Raw genomic sequence first — 20052 nt, 5'->3', positions numbered from 1 at the left:
CGAGCACTAGTGTAACTGCTGCTCTCCCTCACTGTTACCCGAGCACTAGTGTAACTGCTGCTCTCCCTCGCGGTTACCCAAACACTAGTGTGACTGCTGCTCTCCCTCACGGTTACCTGAGCACTAGTGTAACTGCTGCTCTCCCTCATTGGTCACCTCAGCACTAGTGTAACTGCTGCTCTCCCTTGCGGTGACCCGAGCACTAGTGTAACTGCTGCTCTCCCTCACTGGTTACCCGAGCACTAGTGTAACTGCTGCTTTCCCTCACTGTTACCCGAGCACTAGTGTAACTGCTGCTCTCCCTCGCGGTTACCCAAACACTAGTGTGACTGCTGCTCTCCCTCATGGTTACCTGAGCACTAGTGTGACTGCTGCTCTCCCTCATTGGTCACCTCAGCACTAGTGTAACTGCTGCTCTCCCTTGCGGTGACCCGAGCACTAGTGTAACTGCTGCTCTCCCTCACTGGTTACCCGAGCACTAGCGTAACTGCTGCTCTCCCTCACGGTTACCGGAGCACTAGCGTAACTGCTGCTCTCCCTCACTGGTTACCCGAGCACTAGTGTAACTGCTGCTCTCAATCACTGGTTACCCGAGCACTAGTGTAACTGCTGCTCTCCCTCGCGGTGACCTGAGCACTAGTGTAACTGCTGCTTTCCCTCATGGTTACCCGAGCGCTAGTGTAACTGCTGTTCTCCCTCACGGTTACCTGAGCACTAGTGTAACTGCTGCTCTCCCTCATTGGTCACCTCAGCACTAGTGTAACTGCTGCTCTCCCTCGCGGTTGCCGGAGCTCTAGTGTAACTGCTGCTCTCCCTCGCGGTTCCCAGAGCTCTAGTGTAACTGCTGCTCTCCCTTACTGGTTACCCGAGCACTAGTGTAACTGCTGCTCTCCCTCACTGGTTACTTGAGCACTAGTGTAACTGCTACTCTCCCTCACTGTTACCCGAGCACTAGTGTAACTGCTGCTCTCCCTCACTGGTTACCCGAGCACTAGTGTAACTGCTGCTCTCCCTCACTGGTTACTTGAGCACTAGTGTAACTGCTGCTCTCCCTCACTGGTTACCCGAGCACTAGTGTAACTGCTGCTCTCCCTCACTGTTACCCGAGCACTAGTGTAACTGCTGCTCTCCCTCGCGGTTACCCAAACACTAGTGTGACTGCTGCTCTCCCTCACGGTTACCTGAGCACTAGTGTAACTGCTGCTCTCCCTCATTGGTCACCTCAGCACTAGTGTAACTGCTGCTCTCCCTTGCGGTGACCCGAGCACTAGTGTAACTGCTGCTCTCCCTCACTGGTTACCCGAGCACTAGTGTAACTGCTGCTTTCCCTCACTGTTACCCGAGCACTAGTGTAACTGCTGCTCTCCCTCGCGGTTACCCAAACACTAGTGTGACTGCTGCTCTCCCTCACGGTTACCTGAGCACTAGTGTGACTGCTGCTCTCCCTCATTGGTCACCTCAGCACTAGTGTAACTGCTGCTCTCCCTTGCGGTGACCCGAGCACTAGTGTAACTGCTGCTCTCCCTCACTGGTTACCCGAGCACTAGCGTAACTGCTGCTCTCCCTCACGGTTACCGGAGCACTAGCGTAACTGCTGCTCTCCCTCACTGGTTACCCGAGCACTAGTGTAACTGCTGCTCTCAATCACTGGTTACCCGAGCACTAGTGTAACTGCTGCTCTCCCTCGCGGTGACCTGAGCACTAGTGTAACTGCTGCTTTCCCTCATGGTTACCCGAGCGCTAGTGTAACTGCTGCTCTCCCTCGCGGTTGCCGGAGCACTAGTGTAACTGCTGCTCTCCCTCATTGGTCACCTCAGCACTAGTGTAACTGCTGCTCTCCCTCGCGGTTGCCGGAGCTCTAGTGTAACTGCTGCTCTCCCTCGCGGTTCCCAGAGCTCTAGTGTAACTGCTGCTCTCCCTTACTGGTTACCCGAGCACTAGTGTAACTGCTGCTCTCCCTCACTGGTTACTTGAGCACTAGTGTAACTGCTACTCTCCCTCACTGTTACCCGAGCACTAGTGTAACTGCTGCTCTCCCTCACTGGTTACCCGAGCACTAGTGTAACTGCTGCTCTCCCTCACTGGTTACTTGAGCACTAGTGTAACTGCTGCTCTCCCTCACTGGTTACCCGAGCACTAGTGTAACTGCTGCTCTCCCTCACTGTTACCCGAGCACTAGTGTAACTGCTGCTCTCCCTCGCGGTTACCCAAACACTAGTGTGACTGCTGCTCTCCCTCACGGTTACCTGAGCACTAGTGTAACTGCTGCTCTCCCTCATTGGTCACCTCAGCACTAGTGTAACTGCTGCTCTCCCTTGCGGTGACCCGAGCACTAGTGTAACTGCTGCTCTCCCTCACTGGTTACCCGAGCACTAGTGTAACTGCTGCTTTCCCTCACTGTTACCCGAGCACTAGTGTAACTGCTGCTCTACCTCGCGGTTACCCAAACACTAGTGTGACTGCTGCTCTCCCTCACGGTTACCTGAGCACTAGTGTGACTGCTGCTCTCCCTCATTGGTCACCTCAGCACTAGTGTAACTGCTGCTCTCCCTTGCGGTGACCCGAGCACTAGTGTAACTGCTGCTCTCCCTCACTGGTTACCCGAGCACTAGCGTAACTGCTGCTCTCCCTCACGGTTACCGGAGCACTAGCGTAACTGCTGCTCTCCCTCACTGGTTACCCGAGCACTAGTGTAACTGCTGCTCTCAATCACTGGTTACCCGAGCACTAGTGTAACTGCTGCTCTCCCTCGCGGTGACCTGAGCACTAGTGTAACTGCTGCTTTCCCTCATGGTTACCCGAGCGCTAGTGTAACTGCTGCTCTCCCTCGCGGTTGCCGGAGCTCTAGTGTAACTGCTGCTCTCCCTCACGGTGACGTGAACATTAGTGTAACTGCTGCTCTCCCTCACGGTGACCTGAACATTAGTGTAACTGCTGCTCTCCCTCGCGGTTACCCGAGCGCTAGTGTAACTGCTGCTCTCCCTCATGGTGACCTGAACATTAGTGTAACTGCTGCTCTCCCTCGCGGTTACCCGAGCACTAGTGTAACTGCTGTAAGTGGCAGTTTTATTTGGGTGTTTCTGGATGTGGTACTGTCGGGGTGAAGCCCTAACAAATGACTGAGCCAGTCCTTCAGCTTTGCATCTGAAAAGCTCATTTTCTTTCCCCGTATATAGGTCAGGAGCCCGTGGACTCGTGGTACGAGGAGATAAAGAACTATGATTTCGGAAGGCCTGGTTTCCGTAGTAACACAGGTAATATTTAGGCTTGGCATTGCCAATTTGCTCATCTAAATATTTTTAGTTTTTCTGTTTCATCGCTCACATCCTGGGTTGTCTCTGTATTATGAAGGTCACTTCACGCAGGTCGTGTGGAAGGACTCCAAAGAGGTCGGCGTTGGGGTGGCCACAGATGGCAATGGACTCTTTTTTGTGGTCGGTCAGTACAACCCCGCTGGGAATATCACCAACCCTGGTTACTTTGAGAAGAACGTGTTGCCCTCAGGATCGGCACCATCGACGGACAGTGATGGATCTGGCTCACGGTGGAAACCGGGGGCCACCAAATCATACGTACCAGAGAAGACTGACGACCGAAAACCGGTGGCTGGGGTCGTACGACCAGGTAAGACCTTTGAATGTGGGACGTGTTTTCTAGGTGGACAGTCATGGATGGACTGAGTTGGCCAGATCTTGGCAACGGTCAGGCATCTTCTCCTCGATTCCATGAAAAGAAGACTATTACGTTTATTTTTTTTTATTTTTTTTTCAGCAAAACTGGGCTCCTTTGAGCAAGAGGCATTGGATGCGCACAACCGGTTAAGGCAGATGCACGGAGCACCCCCCCTGCAACTCTCCCAAGACTTGAGCGAATCCAGCCAGAAGTGGGCCGACCACCTTCTGGCAATCAATGCGCTACAGCACAGCAACACCAACCATGGCGAGAACCTGTGGTACAAGTGGAACTCAAATATCAGGGACGCCTCAGGTATGCTCAGCTATCCAGCAACGGGGAATGCAGAATCTGGGTGCTAAAATGACTGCTGCAACTCCCGCTAGTGGTTCCAATGGTGAAAAGAAGAGGCCCTAGATTAGGCCTGGTCAATCTGCGGCTCTCCAGCTGCCGTGAAACTACATATGCCAGAATGCCCTGCCACTGTTTGAGCATTGCCTAATAGCAAAACTGTGGAAGAGCATCATGGGAATTGTAGTTTAACAACAGATGGAGAGCCGCAGGTTGGTCAGACCTGCCCTAGATAGACCATTTAACGGCATATACCAGTGGTTCCCAAACTGTGTGCCGCGGCTCCCTGGGGTGCCTCGGGACACTTGCAGGGGTGCCACGGGTTGGTGGTGCTGGATCAATTCAAATTATTTATGGTTAATTATTTATGGACAAAACCAGTGCTGGTGGCTGCCAATCATAAACTATGTGTACAAACAGAAGCAAATCCTGCCCTTTACCACATAACTGAACATCAGGATCACATATAAACACAATCTAATTATTTTTATATATTTTTCTACCTTTTTTGGGGGGCCTAGGGGTGCCGTAAAAAAATTCTGATACTCTAGGGTGCCGTGATTCAAAAAAGATTGGGAACCCCTGGCATATACAGTTTAGTACACATAATGGAAAAGCCTATTTCTGTATTTCAGGCTCCGAGGTTGTGGAAACCTGGTACGGTGAAATAAAGGACTACAACTTCAGCAAGCCTGGATTTCAGTCTAACACGGGTGAGGATCTGGTGTAGCTACCCAATGCATCCATGTATGGGGTATCATTATATAATACCATATGAGCAGGATAGGAATTGGTGGGGTTTCATTCATTTGTAGTCCTTCAGGGGCTTTGTTTGCTAACAGCAGCACAGAGTATTTATACTGAGCCAATGCCTGTATGTCCTTGGGGTGGGAGAGGCTAAGGCAGTACAGGGCGAACCTGAGCATCTAACAGCAGGACAGGGATTCTGAGGCTCCTCCAAAACTGTCCTAACGTACCCCAAACTAGTTGCAAACACGGTGTGTTCTGCTGGATGATTGTATAACAATAACTGCAGGCGCGGTGTGTTCTGCTGGATGATTGTATAATAATAGTTACAAACACGGTGTGTTCTGCTGGATGATTGTGTAACACTAGTTGCAGGCGCGGTGTGTTCTGCTGGATGATTGTGTAACAATAGCTGCAGGTGCGGTGTGTTCTGCTGGATGATTGTGTAACAATAGCTGCAGGTGCGGTGTGTTCTGCTGGATGATTGTATGACACAAGTTGCAGGCGCGGTGTGTTCTGCTGGATGATTGTATAACAATAGTTGCAGGCGCGGTGTGTTCTGCTGGATGATTGTGTAACAATAGTTGCAGGCGCGGTGTGTTCGGCTGGATGATTGTATAACAATAGCTGCAGGCGCGGTGTGTTCTGCTGGGTGATTGTATAACAATAGCTGCAGGCGCGGTGTGTTCTGCTGGGTGATTGTATAACAATAGTTGCAGGCGCGGTGTGTTCTGCTGGATGATTGTATAACAATAGTTGCAGGCGCGGTGTGTTCTGCTGGATGATTGTGTAACACTAGTTGCAGGCGTGGTGTGTTCTGCTGGATGATTGTATATCAATAGTTGCAGGCGCGGTGTGTTCTGCTGGATGATTGTATAACACTAGTTGCAGGCGCGGTGTGTTCTGCTGGATGATTGTGTAACACTAGTTGCAGACATGGTGTGTTCTGCTGGATGATTGTATAACACTAGTTGCAGGCGCAGTGTGTTCTGCTGGATGATTGTATAACACTAGTTGCAGGCGCAGTGTGTTCTGCTGGATGATTGTGTAACACTAGTTGCAGACATGGTGTGTTCTGCTGGATGATTGTATAACACTAGTTGCAGGCGCAGTGTGTTCTGCTGGATGATTGTATAACACTAGTTGCAGGCGCAGTGTGTTCTGCTGGATGATTGTATAACAATAGTTGCAGGCGCGGTGTGTTCTGCTGGATGATTGTATAACACTAGTTGCAGGCACGGTGTGTTCTGCTGGATGATTGTGTAACACTAGTTGCAGGCGCAGTGTGTTCTGCTGGATGATTGTATAACAATAGCTGCAGGTGCGGTGTGTTCTGCTGGATGATTGTATAACAATAGCTGCAGGTGCGGTGTGTTCTGCTGGATGATTGTATGACACTAGTTGCAGGCGCGGTGTGTTCTGCTGGATGATTGTATAACAATAGTTGCAGGCGCGGTGTGTTCTGCTGGATGATTGTATAACAATAGTTGCAGGCGCGGTGTGTTCTGCTGGATGATTGTATAACAATAGTTGCAGGCGCGGTGTGTTCTGCTGGATGATTGTATATCAATAGTTGCAGGCGCGGTGTGTTCTGCTGGATGATTGTATAACAATAGTTGCAGGCGCGGTGTGTTCTACTGGATGATTGTGTAACACTAGTTGCAGGCGCGGTGTGTTCTGCTGGATGATTGTATAACACTAGTTGCAGGCGCTGTGTGTTCTGCTGGATGATTGTATAACAATAGCTGCAGGTGCGGTGTGTTCTGCTGGATGATTGTATGACACTAGTTGCAGGTGCGGTGTGTTCTGCTGGATGATTGTATGACACTAGTTGCAGGTGCGGTGTGTTCTGCTGGATGATTGTATGACACTAGTTGCAGGCGCGGTGTGTTCTGCTGGATGATTGTATAACAATAGTTGCAGGCGCGGTGTGTTCTGCTGGATGATTGTATAACAATAGTTGCAGGCGCGGTGTGTTCTGCTGGATGATTGTGTAACACTAGTTGCAGGCGCGGTGTGTTCTGCTGGATGATTGTGTAACACTAGTTGCAGGCGCGGTGTGTTCTGCTGGATGATTGTATATCAATAGTTGCAGGCGCGGTGTGTTCTGCTGGATGATTGTATAACACTAGTTGCAGACATGGTGTGTTCTGCTGGATGATTGTATAACACTAGTTGCAGGCGCGGTGTGTTCTGATGGATGATTGTATATCGATAGTTGCAGGCGCGGTGTGTTCTGCTGGATGATTGTATATCGATAGTTGCAGGCGCGGTGTGTTCTGATGATGATTGTATAACACTAGTTGCAGGCGCAGTGTGTTCTGCTGGATGATTGTATAACACTAGTTTCAGACATGGTGTGTTCTGCTGGATTATTGTGTAACACTAGTTGCAGGCGCGGTGTGTTCTGCTGGATGATTGTATAACAATAGTTGCAGGCGTGGTGTGTTCTGCTGGATGATTGTATAACAATAGCTGCAGGCGCGGTGTGTTCTGCTGGATGATTGTATAACACTAGTTGCAGGCGTGATGTGTTCTGCTGGATGATTGTATAACAATAGTTGCAGGCGCGGTGTGTTCTGCTGGATGATTGAATAACACTAGTTGCAGGCGCGGTGTGTTCTGCTGGATGATTGTATAACACTAGTTGCAGGCGCGGTGTGTTCTGCTGGATGATTGTATAACACTAGTTGCAGGCACGGTGTGTTCTGCTGGATGATTGAATAACAATAGTTGCAGGAGCGGGGTGTCCTGCTGGATGATTGTATAACACTAGTTGCAGGAGCGGGGTGTCCTGCTGGATGATTGTATAACACTAGTTGCAGGCGCGGTGTGTTCTGCTGGATGATTGTATAACACTAGTCGCAGGCGCGGTGTGTTCTGCTGGATGATTGTATAACGCTAGTCGCAGGCGCGGTGTGTTCTGCTGGATGATTGTATAACACTAGTCCGGGGAGCGGCAGGAGCAGGCTGGGAGTGTGGAGCGGCAGGAGCAGGCTAGGAGTGGGGACCGGTCCAGGGAGCGGCAGGAGCAGGCTGGAAGTGGGGACTGGTCCGGGGGAGCGGCGCGAGATGTAGCTGCAGGCAGGGAGCGGGGACCACGGTGCAGTGCAGAGCAGAGAGACCGGGGGCGCGGTGGGAGAATAGCAAGAAATCCTATTCAAAAGACTGGGCGGCTGCTGATTTGCTGGGAACTCAGCCAATCAGCGGCCGCCCAGTCTTTTGAATAGGATGGTTTCTATTCTCCCGCTGCTCTGTGGTCCCCACGGCGAGCGGGAGAATAGAAACCATCCTATTCAAAAGACTGGGCGGCCACTGATTGGCTGAGTTCCCAGCCAATCAGCGGCCACCCAGTCTTTTGAATAGGATTTCTTTCTATTCTCCCGCCGCGCCCCCGGTCTCTCTGCTCTGCGCCGCGGTCCCCGCTCACTGCCTGCAGGTACATCTCGCGCCACTCCCCCGGACTGGTCCCCTCTCCCAGCCTGCTCCTGCCACTCCCCCAGATGCACTTGCTTTATCGGTACTTGTTTCCTAGAACGGCGGGCATCGCATGCCATTATAATGGCATGCAATGCGACCGATGCGATGTCTGCGATTTTACATAGAAATGCATGGTAAAATGTAAATCGCGTCGGTCGCATCGCATGCGGCCAAAAAATCGCATGCGATGCGACCGACGCGATTACCGATTTTACATAGGGAACAATGTTAAATGGCCCACAGACCCCAAATAGCCACCCTGAAGTGTGAAATGGCCCCCCCCCAATTGTTAACGCCACCCCACGATCAACGTCAACCCGACCGACGCAATTTTTTTTCCTTGCAATGCCTAAGATCAAAATCGTGGGCGCCCTTCTAGGAAACAAGTACCGATTTATCTTATGTGCAGACCGTCCGACATCCGGATCTGATCCGATACGCACGGGACCGCGCATCGGATCAGATCAGATGTCATGCCGTACGCAATTTGCCCAATTTCACCCGATTTCTTGGCCCAATCCTCCAGAATCGGGTGAAATCGGGGCCAAATCGCGTAGTGTATGGGGGCCTATACACTTGTTCAACTTATTGTTCAACAAATTGGACCTGATTGACTGGAGATTTATCCTATGTGCAGGAGGATCAATCTCTTACAATCTCTTGGTTATACCCAATGGCACAGGATTGTGGATTGTGTCCTACACATCCGGCTCAGTGGCAAACGCAGGATTTTCAGAAGGGGGTTTCCAGAGGGGCGGAGCAAAGCACGGAGATGGACACTTAGGTGACCCAGTATATGCCGGGTCAGTTAAAGTATTATAGATAGACCAAATGTATATAAATAATAATAATAAAATATATATACATACATACATACATACATACATACATACACATATATATATATATATATATATATATATATATATATATATATACATACAGGGGCGTCAACAGCAGTGTAGACCCCTGGGCATAACAATGTATTGGGGCCCCTACCGATCCTCCAGTGGTAGGGGTGGGGGAAGCTTTAATGTACCACGGGTGGTAGGGGGTATTATATCAATCGCACAGCATGTAGGGTCTGGATCAGTAATTTCCACTAATTACCCCTTTACTGCACAGATGGTGGGAGATGAGGTGGGAGAAGGGGGCATTGGGCTGAATGAAGGGGACCTGATACATAACTTCCAGGGTGGTAGAGGATGTTTAATATGCAGAGGAGGGGTGTATAGTGGAGTGGGCTTATTATTCATAATTTTCTGGTGGGAGGACAGCTTGCTTGACTGCAGATATCTCCAGTTCCCAGAAATAGATTTCTAAGATTTTAATGGAATTTAAAACTAGAGAATCCCACCTACCGAATGATACTGGGGACTAGGGGATCAGAGTTCAGGAGGCAGAGCAATCTGCCAAAGAGAATATAAAACTACATACCAGGTGTGAGGAGCTGGAGCAGTAACCAGCTGCTGGAAGGCTGATATCTCTGGTTCTGGGAATAGTAGAGACAAGCTACTAGTGTCCCTCAAAGGGGGAGAGTCCCAGCTTTTGGAATATACCCTCAGAAAAACTCTACATCAGACAAAACCTGAAATATCTCACTGGGAAGAGCAATTAACAGGCTTGGATGGGGACCACTGCTTTGAAGTCAGATATCTCCAGTTCCCAAGGGCCGATTTTTAAAATTCTTATACCCATGGAAAGAGGGGACCTTCAGCTTTCAGGCTAGGGTCCTTAGACTCCTGGGGGGGTTTCTGGGTACTCAGAAACCCCCCTGCGTGCGCTACTGCGGCACATAAGATTTTGGCAGATAAATTGACTCAATCCACCTGAATTGGGTCAAATCTCACAAAATCTCTTAAGGTTTGCATGTGTTCTGGTGGGGTAACATGGCGGGCAGCTGATGTCAGCTGCCTGCTCCTGGCACCCATGTCACTGGGTCATCACCATGGGAACACCCAGAATTTTCATGGTAATGCCCATAAAATGCTGGGCGTTCCCATGGACGCGACTACCCGCCGCCTCTGCCTACGTCCCCCACTCGGACCTGGTGCATGCACACGCTCCGATATACTCTGTGCTGCTGGGGATCCTGCTCCTCCCACTATATAACTGTCAGTCTGTGGCTTCCTGCTGCCCCCATTCCCCTCCTCACATCATGTCACTGTCTTCACTGACACATCACGCATCTCCTGATATACTCTGTGCTGCTGGGGACCCTGCTCCTCCATATATATAACTGTCAGTCTGTGGCTTCCTGCTGCCTCCATTCCCCTCCTCACATCATGTCACTGTCTTCACTGACACATCACGCATCTCCTGATATACTCTGTGCTATTGCTGGGGACCCTGCTCCTCCCACTATATAACTCTCAGTCTGTGGCTTCCTGCTGCCCCCATTCCCCTCCTCACATCATGTCACTGCCCCTGTCACATGCAGCCCTCTCCTCACTGATCCATCCCTCATCTCCTGATATACTCTGTGCTGCTGGGAACCCTGCTCCTCCCACTATATAACTCAGTCTGTGGCTTCCTGCTGCCTCCATTCCCCTCCTCACACCATGTCACTACCCCTGTCACATGCAGTCCTGTCCTCACCGACACATCCCTCATCTCCTGATATACTCTGTGCTGCTGGGAACCCTGCTCCTCCCACTATATAACTCTCCGTCTGTGACTTGCTACATTCTCCTAGGTCACTTTACGCAGGTGGTTTGGAAAGACTCTAGAGAAGTTGGCATCGCCAAGGCTGTGGATGGTAAAGGAATGGTGATTGCGGTTGCCCAGTACAGTCCAGCTGGGAACATCACCAACCCCGGCTACTTCCAGAAAAATGTCCTGCCAAAGGGCACCCCGGTAACTGAGGGGACGGCGGGTCCTAGCGACAGAGGGACAGCGGGCAGCTACTATCCGGGAGCACGTGGGGGAGATTCTGCAGCATCTTCCTCTGGTAATTTTATTTTTCAAGGGCACCTGTATACTGTATTCCCTGGGAAACACCAGGACTATATGATCCGCATGACGCCAGTTGGGGTTGGGGGTGAAATGTCAACAGTCGTCATGTTAATTTCCCCAAATGATGTAACCCGCGTTCTGTCCTTATCTAGTAGACACAAGGGCATTTGGACTGGAGTTCCTGAAGGTCAACAACACTTACCGGTCGCAGCATGGCGCGAAACCCCTGCAGCTGAATTCCAGGATAAGCCAAGATGCCCAGAAATGGGCAGAACACCTCCTGACGTTGAAGACCCTGAAGCACAGCGACACGTCCTGCGGAGAGAACATTTGGGCGAAGACCGGAGGACCAACTATCACTGTGACAGGTCAGTGGCCAGATACCTGGGAAGACCATATGCTCAAAGCACCCCAGTACCCATAATACTTATTAAAGTACAAATTGCACGCCTCTCACAATTGTCATGTCCAGCTGTCTTTGTTCACATACAGTATGACCATGCACATGGTTTCTATGAGTGGCCAACATTTCACATCTTCTGATGGGTGGATCATTCTGTAGGCCCATTAGTCTGCTGCATTTAGGAGCTAAAGGGCTTCAGTTTTAACCTCCTCCTGTTGCAGAAAATGGTTCTTCACTGAAAGATACTGTAATTTAAGACAGTAAACTTTTATAACAAAGAGGAAATAAACAGTGATCACTTATGACACAGCGCCACCTATTGTCCCTCCAGTATAATAAGTTGCAAGCAATACTTAGCCTTTAGCTGTTGCTGTACTCCATCTAGTATTACCACTAAACAAATTTAAAGGGGAAAATATATTTTATTTTGTGTTTTCCCAGGGCAGGAAGTGGCTGACAGCTGGTACAAGGAAGAAAAGAACTACAGCTTCTCCAAGCCGGGACACCAACCAGATACAGGTATACATTTCTCCAGCCAGGGGTGTCACTAGGGGGTTGAGGGACGCCAAAATATTCAGGATGCGCCTGCTACGATACTGCTAGATCAGGTGTCACCAAAGGTTGTGACACTTTTGTCCCCAGGTAACCTCTACCCACAGACCGGGAATAGATTGTATGCCGCGCATACTGCTTATAAATACTGATTTTGTGTAAGCTAGGTAAATAGTCCTACACTGCCACCTGCTGGCTAAACCCAACAGTGCAGTTTCATTTTTACATTTCCCATTTGTATTTTTAATTAGAATATTATTTGGTAGTTGGTGTGGTTGGAAGACGCAGGCGTGTGTCTCCATCATCTGTCAGAGCAGCCGCAAACTGATCAACTAAATACCGTATTGCACATGAGGAAGTCCTGGTATCATGTGACCCGACATTCAGCCTATAGGAACCAGTGACACCCATAGAGATTACAGTGCATGGGTCAGTCCCATCACACAGTGGCCTTTATTCAGATCTGATCGCAGTACAAATTTGTTTGGAAAATGGGCAAAACCATGTGCACTGCAGGTGGGGCAGATGTAACATGTGCAAAGAGAGTTAAGCTGGGTACACACCAGGACGACTAGGGCCCGATCCCCACAATCTAGATCTAATTCCGATCAATTGGATGTAGATTGTGTGCTGATTGGGCCCTTTTCTGACCTGGTGTGGACCGATACCGATCCGATGCGCGGTCCCGCGGGTCGGTCGGTCGTTATTGAGATCCTACCTGCTGCAGGTAGGATCTCAATGACGACCATACAGCCGGGTGTGGGTCGCCATCGGATTGGACCCGCTCACGGTGCACATCATGAGTGGGTCGTGCCCCCCCGCGTCACCGTGAGCGGGTCGGACGAGACACTGACGACCCGCTCACGATGTGCATCGTGAGCGGGTCGTCCTGGTGTGTACCCTACATTAGATTTGTGTGAGTTATTTTGTTTCTGTGCAGGGTAAATACTGGCTGCATTATTTTTACACTGCAATTTAGATTTCAGTTTCAGCACACCCCACCCAAATTTAACTCTCTCTGCACAAGTAACATCAGCCCCACCTGCAGTGCAGCATGGTTTTGCCCATTTTCCAAACAAATTTGTACTGCGATCAGATCTGAATAAGGGCCAGTATCGGATACTGGGCAGTGTAAACATTTCAGTTCAGTATTGTAGACACTTCTATAGGATTCGTATTCACCAATGCAAAAGTCAAATAAGAGGTTAGAGTGGAGCTGTATTCATGAGGCCTATCAGATACACCTGTGGTATCTATGTGACCCGGCTGGTATCTACGTGGCCTGTGGTATCCATGTGACCTATCATGTATCTATGAGGCCCGACTGGTAACTACCAGGACTGGCTGGTATCCACGAGCATACCTCCCAACTTTTGAAGTTGGGAGGTCGGGACGTTCGCGCGGCGAAGCCGTGCGCGCTCCCGAAAAGGGGGCGTGACCTCAAGAAAAGGGGGCGTGGCCTCACGGGGTGCCGCGAACTCCGGCCACGCCCCCGTTTTCGCCGCTCGTCGGCGCTGAATAGATGCTGTGCGCATGCGCACAGCGTCTATTCTCGGCAAGCTGGGGGGGCTCCCAAATGTCCCCCCCACCGCGGGACAATGGCGGCCCTGGGCGGGACGCGGGAACGTCCCCGAATATCGGGACGTTCCCGCGGAAATCGTGACAGTTGGGAGGTATGCATGAGGCCTAACTGGTATCTGAGGCCTGTGGTATCCTTGAAACCTGGCTGGTATCCATGAGGAACGACTGTTAGTTGTAAGCCCTGATTGGAACCCTCGAGGCCCGACTGGTAGTCATGAGGCCTGACTGATATTTTTGAGGTACAGTTGTCTAGCGATACTTATGGCAGTCATGAGGCCTGACTGGTATCCACAAGGCCTGACATATCCTTGAGGCCTGACTGGTATCCACAAGGCCTGACATATTCTTGAGGCCTGACTGGAAGTCGCGAGGTCTGACTGGTAGTCTCGAGGTCTGACTGGTAGTCATGAGGCCTGAATAATATTCTTGAGGTACAGTTGTCTAGCAATTAGCGACAGTCTCATGAATACTAAATAATCCAACAGAGGGAGAGATGTATCAAACCTTTAAGAGCGATAAAAGGGAGCAGTTGTCGTCAGCAACCAAACAATTTATATAATTTTACAGAATCTGCTAGATCATATACTATATGGGGCGATCCGGTAACCCCTTCTTACTATCCCGTCCCGCAGGACACTTCACTCAGATGGTCTGGAAGTCGTCCAAGGAGGTTGGAGTTGGCGTGGCATCCAGCGGGAAGGGAATGTACATCGTTGTAGCCCAGTACAACCCATGCGGCAACGTCACCAACCCCGGGTTCTATGCCCGGAACGTCCTCCCTCGGGGATCGAAGGTGACGGATGACGACGATGACGAAGACGGTTTTGTGAAGGACTCCGCTACGAATGGCATTGTTGATATTCCAGGTAGGGAATTCTGTGCCAGGGCCGGTTGTATAAGATGGTGATGTGGAGACGCAGAGCGCTCCGCCACCGCTCTTTCACCAACCGTACAAGTCCTATACCTAATGTGGCGGTTTGTTATACGGATTGGTTTCCGTCTGTCTGTACCGGATGCGAGACTGCAGTAAATGTATGGAGCATAGTGTAACCAGTGGTTGTGATACTTTCAGAGAAAGATCTGAAATCATTCCGGAAAGAGCTGCTGAACGAGCACAACAAGTACCGGCGCCTGCACGGATCTGGCGCACTGCAGCTGAACGCCGGCCTGTCGCAGGAAGCACAGAAATGGGCCGATCACTTGGTGGGGATCCGGGCTTTGCAGAACAGCGATACAGAACGTGGAGAGAACCTCTGGTACCGGTGGGGCACAGACGCCAGCCTGCCTTCGGGTACGTACTGCACCCAGCCACAGATATCAGAGCAGAATTTGTTTTGCCAAGTATAAATTCTGATGGGAAGCGTTACACTGGGACGAGGGTGCTTGTAATGGGTGGTTTTTAGATTTTTCATGATAATTTACTCACTAGGGGTCTTAATAATGTAAGTGGCTGTAATATCATCTCAGTAGGACAGTTGGCAAGAACTTCTCCATTCGTGTTAGCGAAGCAAAAATGTAATGAATACAGTTTGCATATGCACATTAGCACTTTTTTATATTTTTTGTTTATTTTTTTTTTACAGTGGGATGTAATCAAAGCCTTTGTTCATTGGGAAATAAAAGTGGGATTTCTGTCATCTTATCACTTCTTTTGAAACAAAAAAAATCTAGGGGTGTGGCCAATGACATCACAGCAGCTCAGATGCGTGCAGTCTCAGGGTTTTTTGTTTGTTTTTTTACCTGCATTAGATTTTATTTCCTATAGAGAAGTTAAAGCTGTCAGGAAAAAGGGGAGGTAATACAGATCTGCACTGGAGAGACAAAGGGTGACACTGAACAGCATATTTTAGCTCCTTGTTTCTGGGGTGTATAAATGCTTATATATATGGTAACTGTATCATTAAAAATAAATGTTTTCTTATTGTAGGGAAGGAGGTGGCTGAATCCTGGTACAACGAGATAACCAAGTACAATTTCAGTAGCCCCGGGTTCCAAAGCGGTGCAGGTGAGTGATCTCTTGTCACAACGCTCCCACCTTTCCCCCCAAAATAGTAAGCACCATCGCTCATATGCTCAGCCAAGACTGACACCTACTGTCACCCCCCAGGTAACTTCACCCAGATGATCTGGAAAGGGTCCAACCAGGTTGGGTTCGGACTGAGCACAGACAATAAAGGAATGTACATCGCCGTGGGCTTCTACGACCCAGCCGGCAACATTGCCAACAAGGGATACTTTGATGACAACGTCCTGCCCAAGAAGAAGTAACTGGGGACAACGATCCATCCTCTCCGTCCACCATCACCTGATTGATTGATTGAACGAGAGCTCCCTCTGGTGGCAGTGCTCAGTTACTACTGCGCTCAGGGATTCTGATCGGATTTCTCAGCCTGTTTGTCGCCGAGATTTTTAAAACGTTGCCTCTTTCGGGGAAAAGGGAATCCTGTTTTATACTAATGTAAAAAAAGAGAATGGATCTAGTCTTAGACATTTTTGAAAATGAAGGCTGCCAAGTGATCATGTAAATGCTGGGATCTGTGCTAGGTCACGAGATAGAAAACACACCTCCCAGCATCAATAAAGGGAGAAAAGCCCTGCCCCCAATCCATCAAGCCACACCCACATTCTGGCACAGTACGCCCCACCCCCTTTAAGGGTCAGAAAAATTGGGATTATTTGGAATAATGTAACCTTGCTGTGATCCCCAGTGTCTGGGGAAATGTTGGCTGCACCGTAGAAATGGATTGCTAAAAATGGCCGAAAATGCGGATTGAGTTATATGGGATGATGATATAACATGAACTGTTACCTAATGTTCTGCCTGTTGTATGGCCGGGTCTATTTGTGATGTCTTAATCCTTTATTTTGCTTTTTTTATATGTGTGGTGGGCAAACACAGCCCATCAACTTACTAGGTAGCGGTTAAGCCGCTGAGGCATGAGGTACTTTTTGCCTCAGAGTTCTGTCTAGATTTTGGCCAATTGGCCAGTGGCAGACGCACAATTAGCGGGTCCAGTGTATGGTACAGCGGCCAGGACAGGTCTGTCAAAAACTCCCTTGCATTCCAGAATTCCATCTGCACCTGGCACGTGTGGGACTTATTGCCGCTGTGAAGAAGCCTAGAAAGACCGACCTAAGAACCCTACTTATGCAAAAATGCTTAATTACCAGGTTTTGTTATTTGGTTTAGTTTTGTTTTAATACTCCAAAGATGTCCGCCCACATGCTGTGGTCGCTTGCCGCTCTGACAGATACCGTAGCATTTGTGCTTCCAGAACACAACGAGGCCAGGTTGTATCAACTCGGAGAAAAATAGAAACATGACAGGAGCTAGAAGCGAGGGGGGGGGGGGGGTTCGCGTCCAATGTGGGGACTAGCGTCTGTGGTAAAATTGTGCATCGTTCTCGCTGCTGATCTAAGTGTGTGTGGCCATGTTGTTTTTTTCCTTGGGCCTCTGTCAATGAAATCGAAAATTTGATAATGAACTTTAATGTCCTCAAACCTACTGGTTAATACTGCTCCGCCATTTACCGCTTGCGTGTTGGAGTCCGTGCCTTTTACAGTGACTGCGAATGGATTGCAAATATTTTTTTACACATTTCAGCTGAACTTGCGCCCCGGTAAATGTCATACGGATGTGCCCAATCCCTTTCGCCCCCTTCCCCATTATTATGGCTACATGTAATATAAAAATTGGGGTGGAGGGAAAGGACCAACCGTTTTGTTTAGGCCTCAAACAGAACCATGCTTCCGGTCAGGGTTTGGGCCCAAGGCTATGTGGGGAACCTAGGAATATGGGGGGGGGGGGGGTGTACGTTGGTAATATATTTTCCTAGTTGGTCGTTCAGCTTGGATTAGGGATATATTTTTTTAATGCCAGTCTCTGGACAATGTACGAATGTTTCCGGGTCATACCACTAGTGTGCAATGCAGTCTCAGTGCGCTACATTGTTTCTCGCCAACGCCATGTGTCCTTGTTATGTATTAAAAAAACAAAACAAATTGTTTCGGCTGTTTGTGTATTTATTTGTCACACGTCGCTGCCGTAGCACGGCCTGATGGGAGAACGCTCTGTGCAGATCTAGGCCCTTATTCAGATCTGATCGCAGTACAAGTTTGTTCTCAAAATGGGCAAACCATTTGCACTGCAGGTGGGGCAGATGTAACATGTATAGAGAGAGCTAGATTTGTGTGAGTTATTTTGTTTCTGTGCAGGGTAAACACTGGCTGCTTTATTTTTACACTGCAATTTAAATTTCAGTTTCAACACACCCCACCCAAATGACTCTGCACATGTTACATCTGCCCCACCTGCAGTGCACATGGTTTTGCCCATTTTAAGAGCAAATTTGTACTGAGATCAGTTCTGAATAAGGGCCCTGGTGTATAGGCAAGACGGCCTACACCTGGAAATTCAGAAAGTCGCTGATCAGTACTGCAGCAATATAGAACTAGTAGGATATAAGGGTGTTACTACCATAAGTGCAGGGAGTGCAGCTGCTATGGGGCCCAGAGCTGTGAGTGGCCACCTACCCTGTCACAGTAACATGTTTTATATACAGGGGTTTAGCTACCATATGTGCAGGGAGTGCAGCTGCTATGGGGCCCAGAGCTTAGAGGGGCCACCTTCCCTGTCACAGTTACATGTGTTATATACAGGGTTTAACTGCCATAGGTGCAGAGAGTGCAGCTGCTGTGGTTCCAGAGCTGAGAGGGGCCACCTTACCCTGTCACAGTTACATGTGTTATATACAGGGTGTAGCTGCTGTGGGGCCAGAGCTGAGAGGGGCCACCTTCCCTGTCACAGTTACATGTGTTATATACAGCGGTGCAGCTGCTATGGGGCCAGAGCTGAGAGGGGCCACCTTCCCTGTCACAGTTACATGTGTTATATACAGCGGTGCAGCTGCTATGGGGCCAGAGCTGAGAGGGGCCACCTTCCCTGCAGTTACATGTGTTGCATACAGGTTGTAGCTACCATAGGTGCACGGGGTGCAGCTGCTCTGGGGCCCAGAGATGAGAGGGGCCACCTTCCCTGCCACAGTTACATGTGTTATATACAGGGGCTACTATAGGTGCAGCTGCTATGGGGCCCAAAGTCACACCCAAATAGCTCTGGCCACACCTCCTATTTCTCCCAACAGGCCATGAACATTTTCAGCTTCAGGCCCATGTGGAAGTGAATTTGGCCCGGTCACAGATGGCTATAAGGGTAGAGGACATACGTTGGGTATTTTCCTCAGTAGAGTGTAGCGGTATTACACTTATCTGCCTGCTTCATATTCCCACGTCTGAGGTGAACTGTGGAAAGGAGTGGAGCTCCCATCCGGGGAGTCGCCACCTATGCGGTGTTCGCAGTATGCATTTCTCTAGTGTCCTGTAAATACAGATGGTTGTAAAAAGTACATATAGTGTGAACAGTGTCTGTATGGGGCGGTGAAGGTGGATGGCGTGTGCAACAGTGAGGATGAGTGGCGTGCGTTTTGGGCGTGGCTGTGGATGGCATGTGCAACAGTAAGGATGAGTGGGATGTATGTATAGGGCTGTACGGGTGCACATGCTGCATAAGCCCCATCTATACAAAGCATTTCAGTTTTACCTCAGCGGGCGTTGAGCGTGCCTTTGTATTGTGGGTGATTCTAGTCATGTCCACTAGAGGGCAGCATCACCACTTACAATTATTTTAATACTTCTGTGAGTAGTGGCTCTATACACAGTGCAGTGATTAACTGAACAGGATAGTAATAGTTATAGAAATGAGTAGGGGAGGTGTGAGGGTGTACCAGTGTGAGTACAGGTGGGAGTAGGGGATGTATGAGGGTGTACCAGTGTGAGTAGTACAGGTGGGAGTAGGGGGTGTGAGGGTGTACCAGTGTGAGTAGTACAGGTGGGAGTAGGGGATGTATGAGGGTGTACCAGGGCCGGATTATAATGGGGGCACAAGGGGTCAGTGCCCCTGGGCCCCCCTCTAGCTAGGGGCCCCCTGTGGTTGGCATGTATTTAAAAAAAAAATATATATATATATATATATATATATATATATATATTTTAGCTAAAGGTTTTGTGCATGGGAGTGGGGTAGTGCTGCAGCTTTACCTATCTGCCAATGTGACAATGATTAATGGTGCTGAGCATTGGGAGCCAACTGTGCAGTGCATTACTGGGAGTTGACTAAGTCCCATGAGACTTTGCACCAGAGAGCAGAAGCTGAGACGTTTGTGCTGAGCTCTGATTGATGGAGCTCATTACAAGCTTTCCAGGCCCATGGATAACAGAAGCAGCAGCCTAGTCATGGGAGGGTTTTTAATCAG

General features: G+C 49.5%; 1 protein-coding gene across 2 annotated transcripts in view; it reads left to right on the top strand.

Annotated features, from left to right (window-relative positions):
* Window positions 1-17746, top strand: part of LOC146037263 (uncharacterized) — a 56895-nt gene extending 39149 nt beyond the window's left edge. For both annotated transcript variants that reach the window (XM_083161291.1, XM_083161290.1), the window contains exons 7-17: window positions 3177-3254; window positions 3352-3624; window positions 3772-3987; window positions 4659-4736; window positions 10946-11200; window positions 11358-11573; window positions 12050-12127; window positions 14374-14607; window positions 14814-15032; window positions 15669-15746; window positions 15849-17746. In XM_083161291.1, coding sequence (XP_083017417.1) covers window positions 3177-3254; window positions 3352-3624; window positions 3772-3987; window positions 4659-4736; window positions 10946-11200; window positions 11358-11573; window positions 12050-12127; window positions 14374-14607; window positions 14814-15032; window positions 15669-15746; window positions 15849-16009 — 1886 coding nt within the window. In that variant the 3' untranslated portion in view covers window positions 16010-17746. The remainder of the gene's footprint in view (window positions 1-3176; window positions 3255-3351; window positions 3625-3771; window positions 3988-4658; window positions 4737-10945; window positions 11201-11357; window positions 11574-12049; window positions 12128-14373; window positions 14608-14813; window positions 15033-15668; window positions 15747-15848) is intronic.
* The last annotated feature ends 2306 nt before the right edge of the window (window positions 17747-20052 follow it).

Source organism: Crinia signifera, chromosome 9, assembly GCF_055691185.1.
Source record: "Crinia signifera chromosome 9, ASM5569118v1, whole genome shotgun sequence".
In the NCBI taxonomy this organism is placed as follows: Eukaryota; Metazoa; Chordata; class Amphibia; order Anura; family Myobatrachidae; genus Crinia; species Crinia signifera.
The sequence above is the reverse complement of the archived record's forward strand: the minus strand, read 5'-3'. Positions and strand labels throughout refer to the sequence as shown.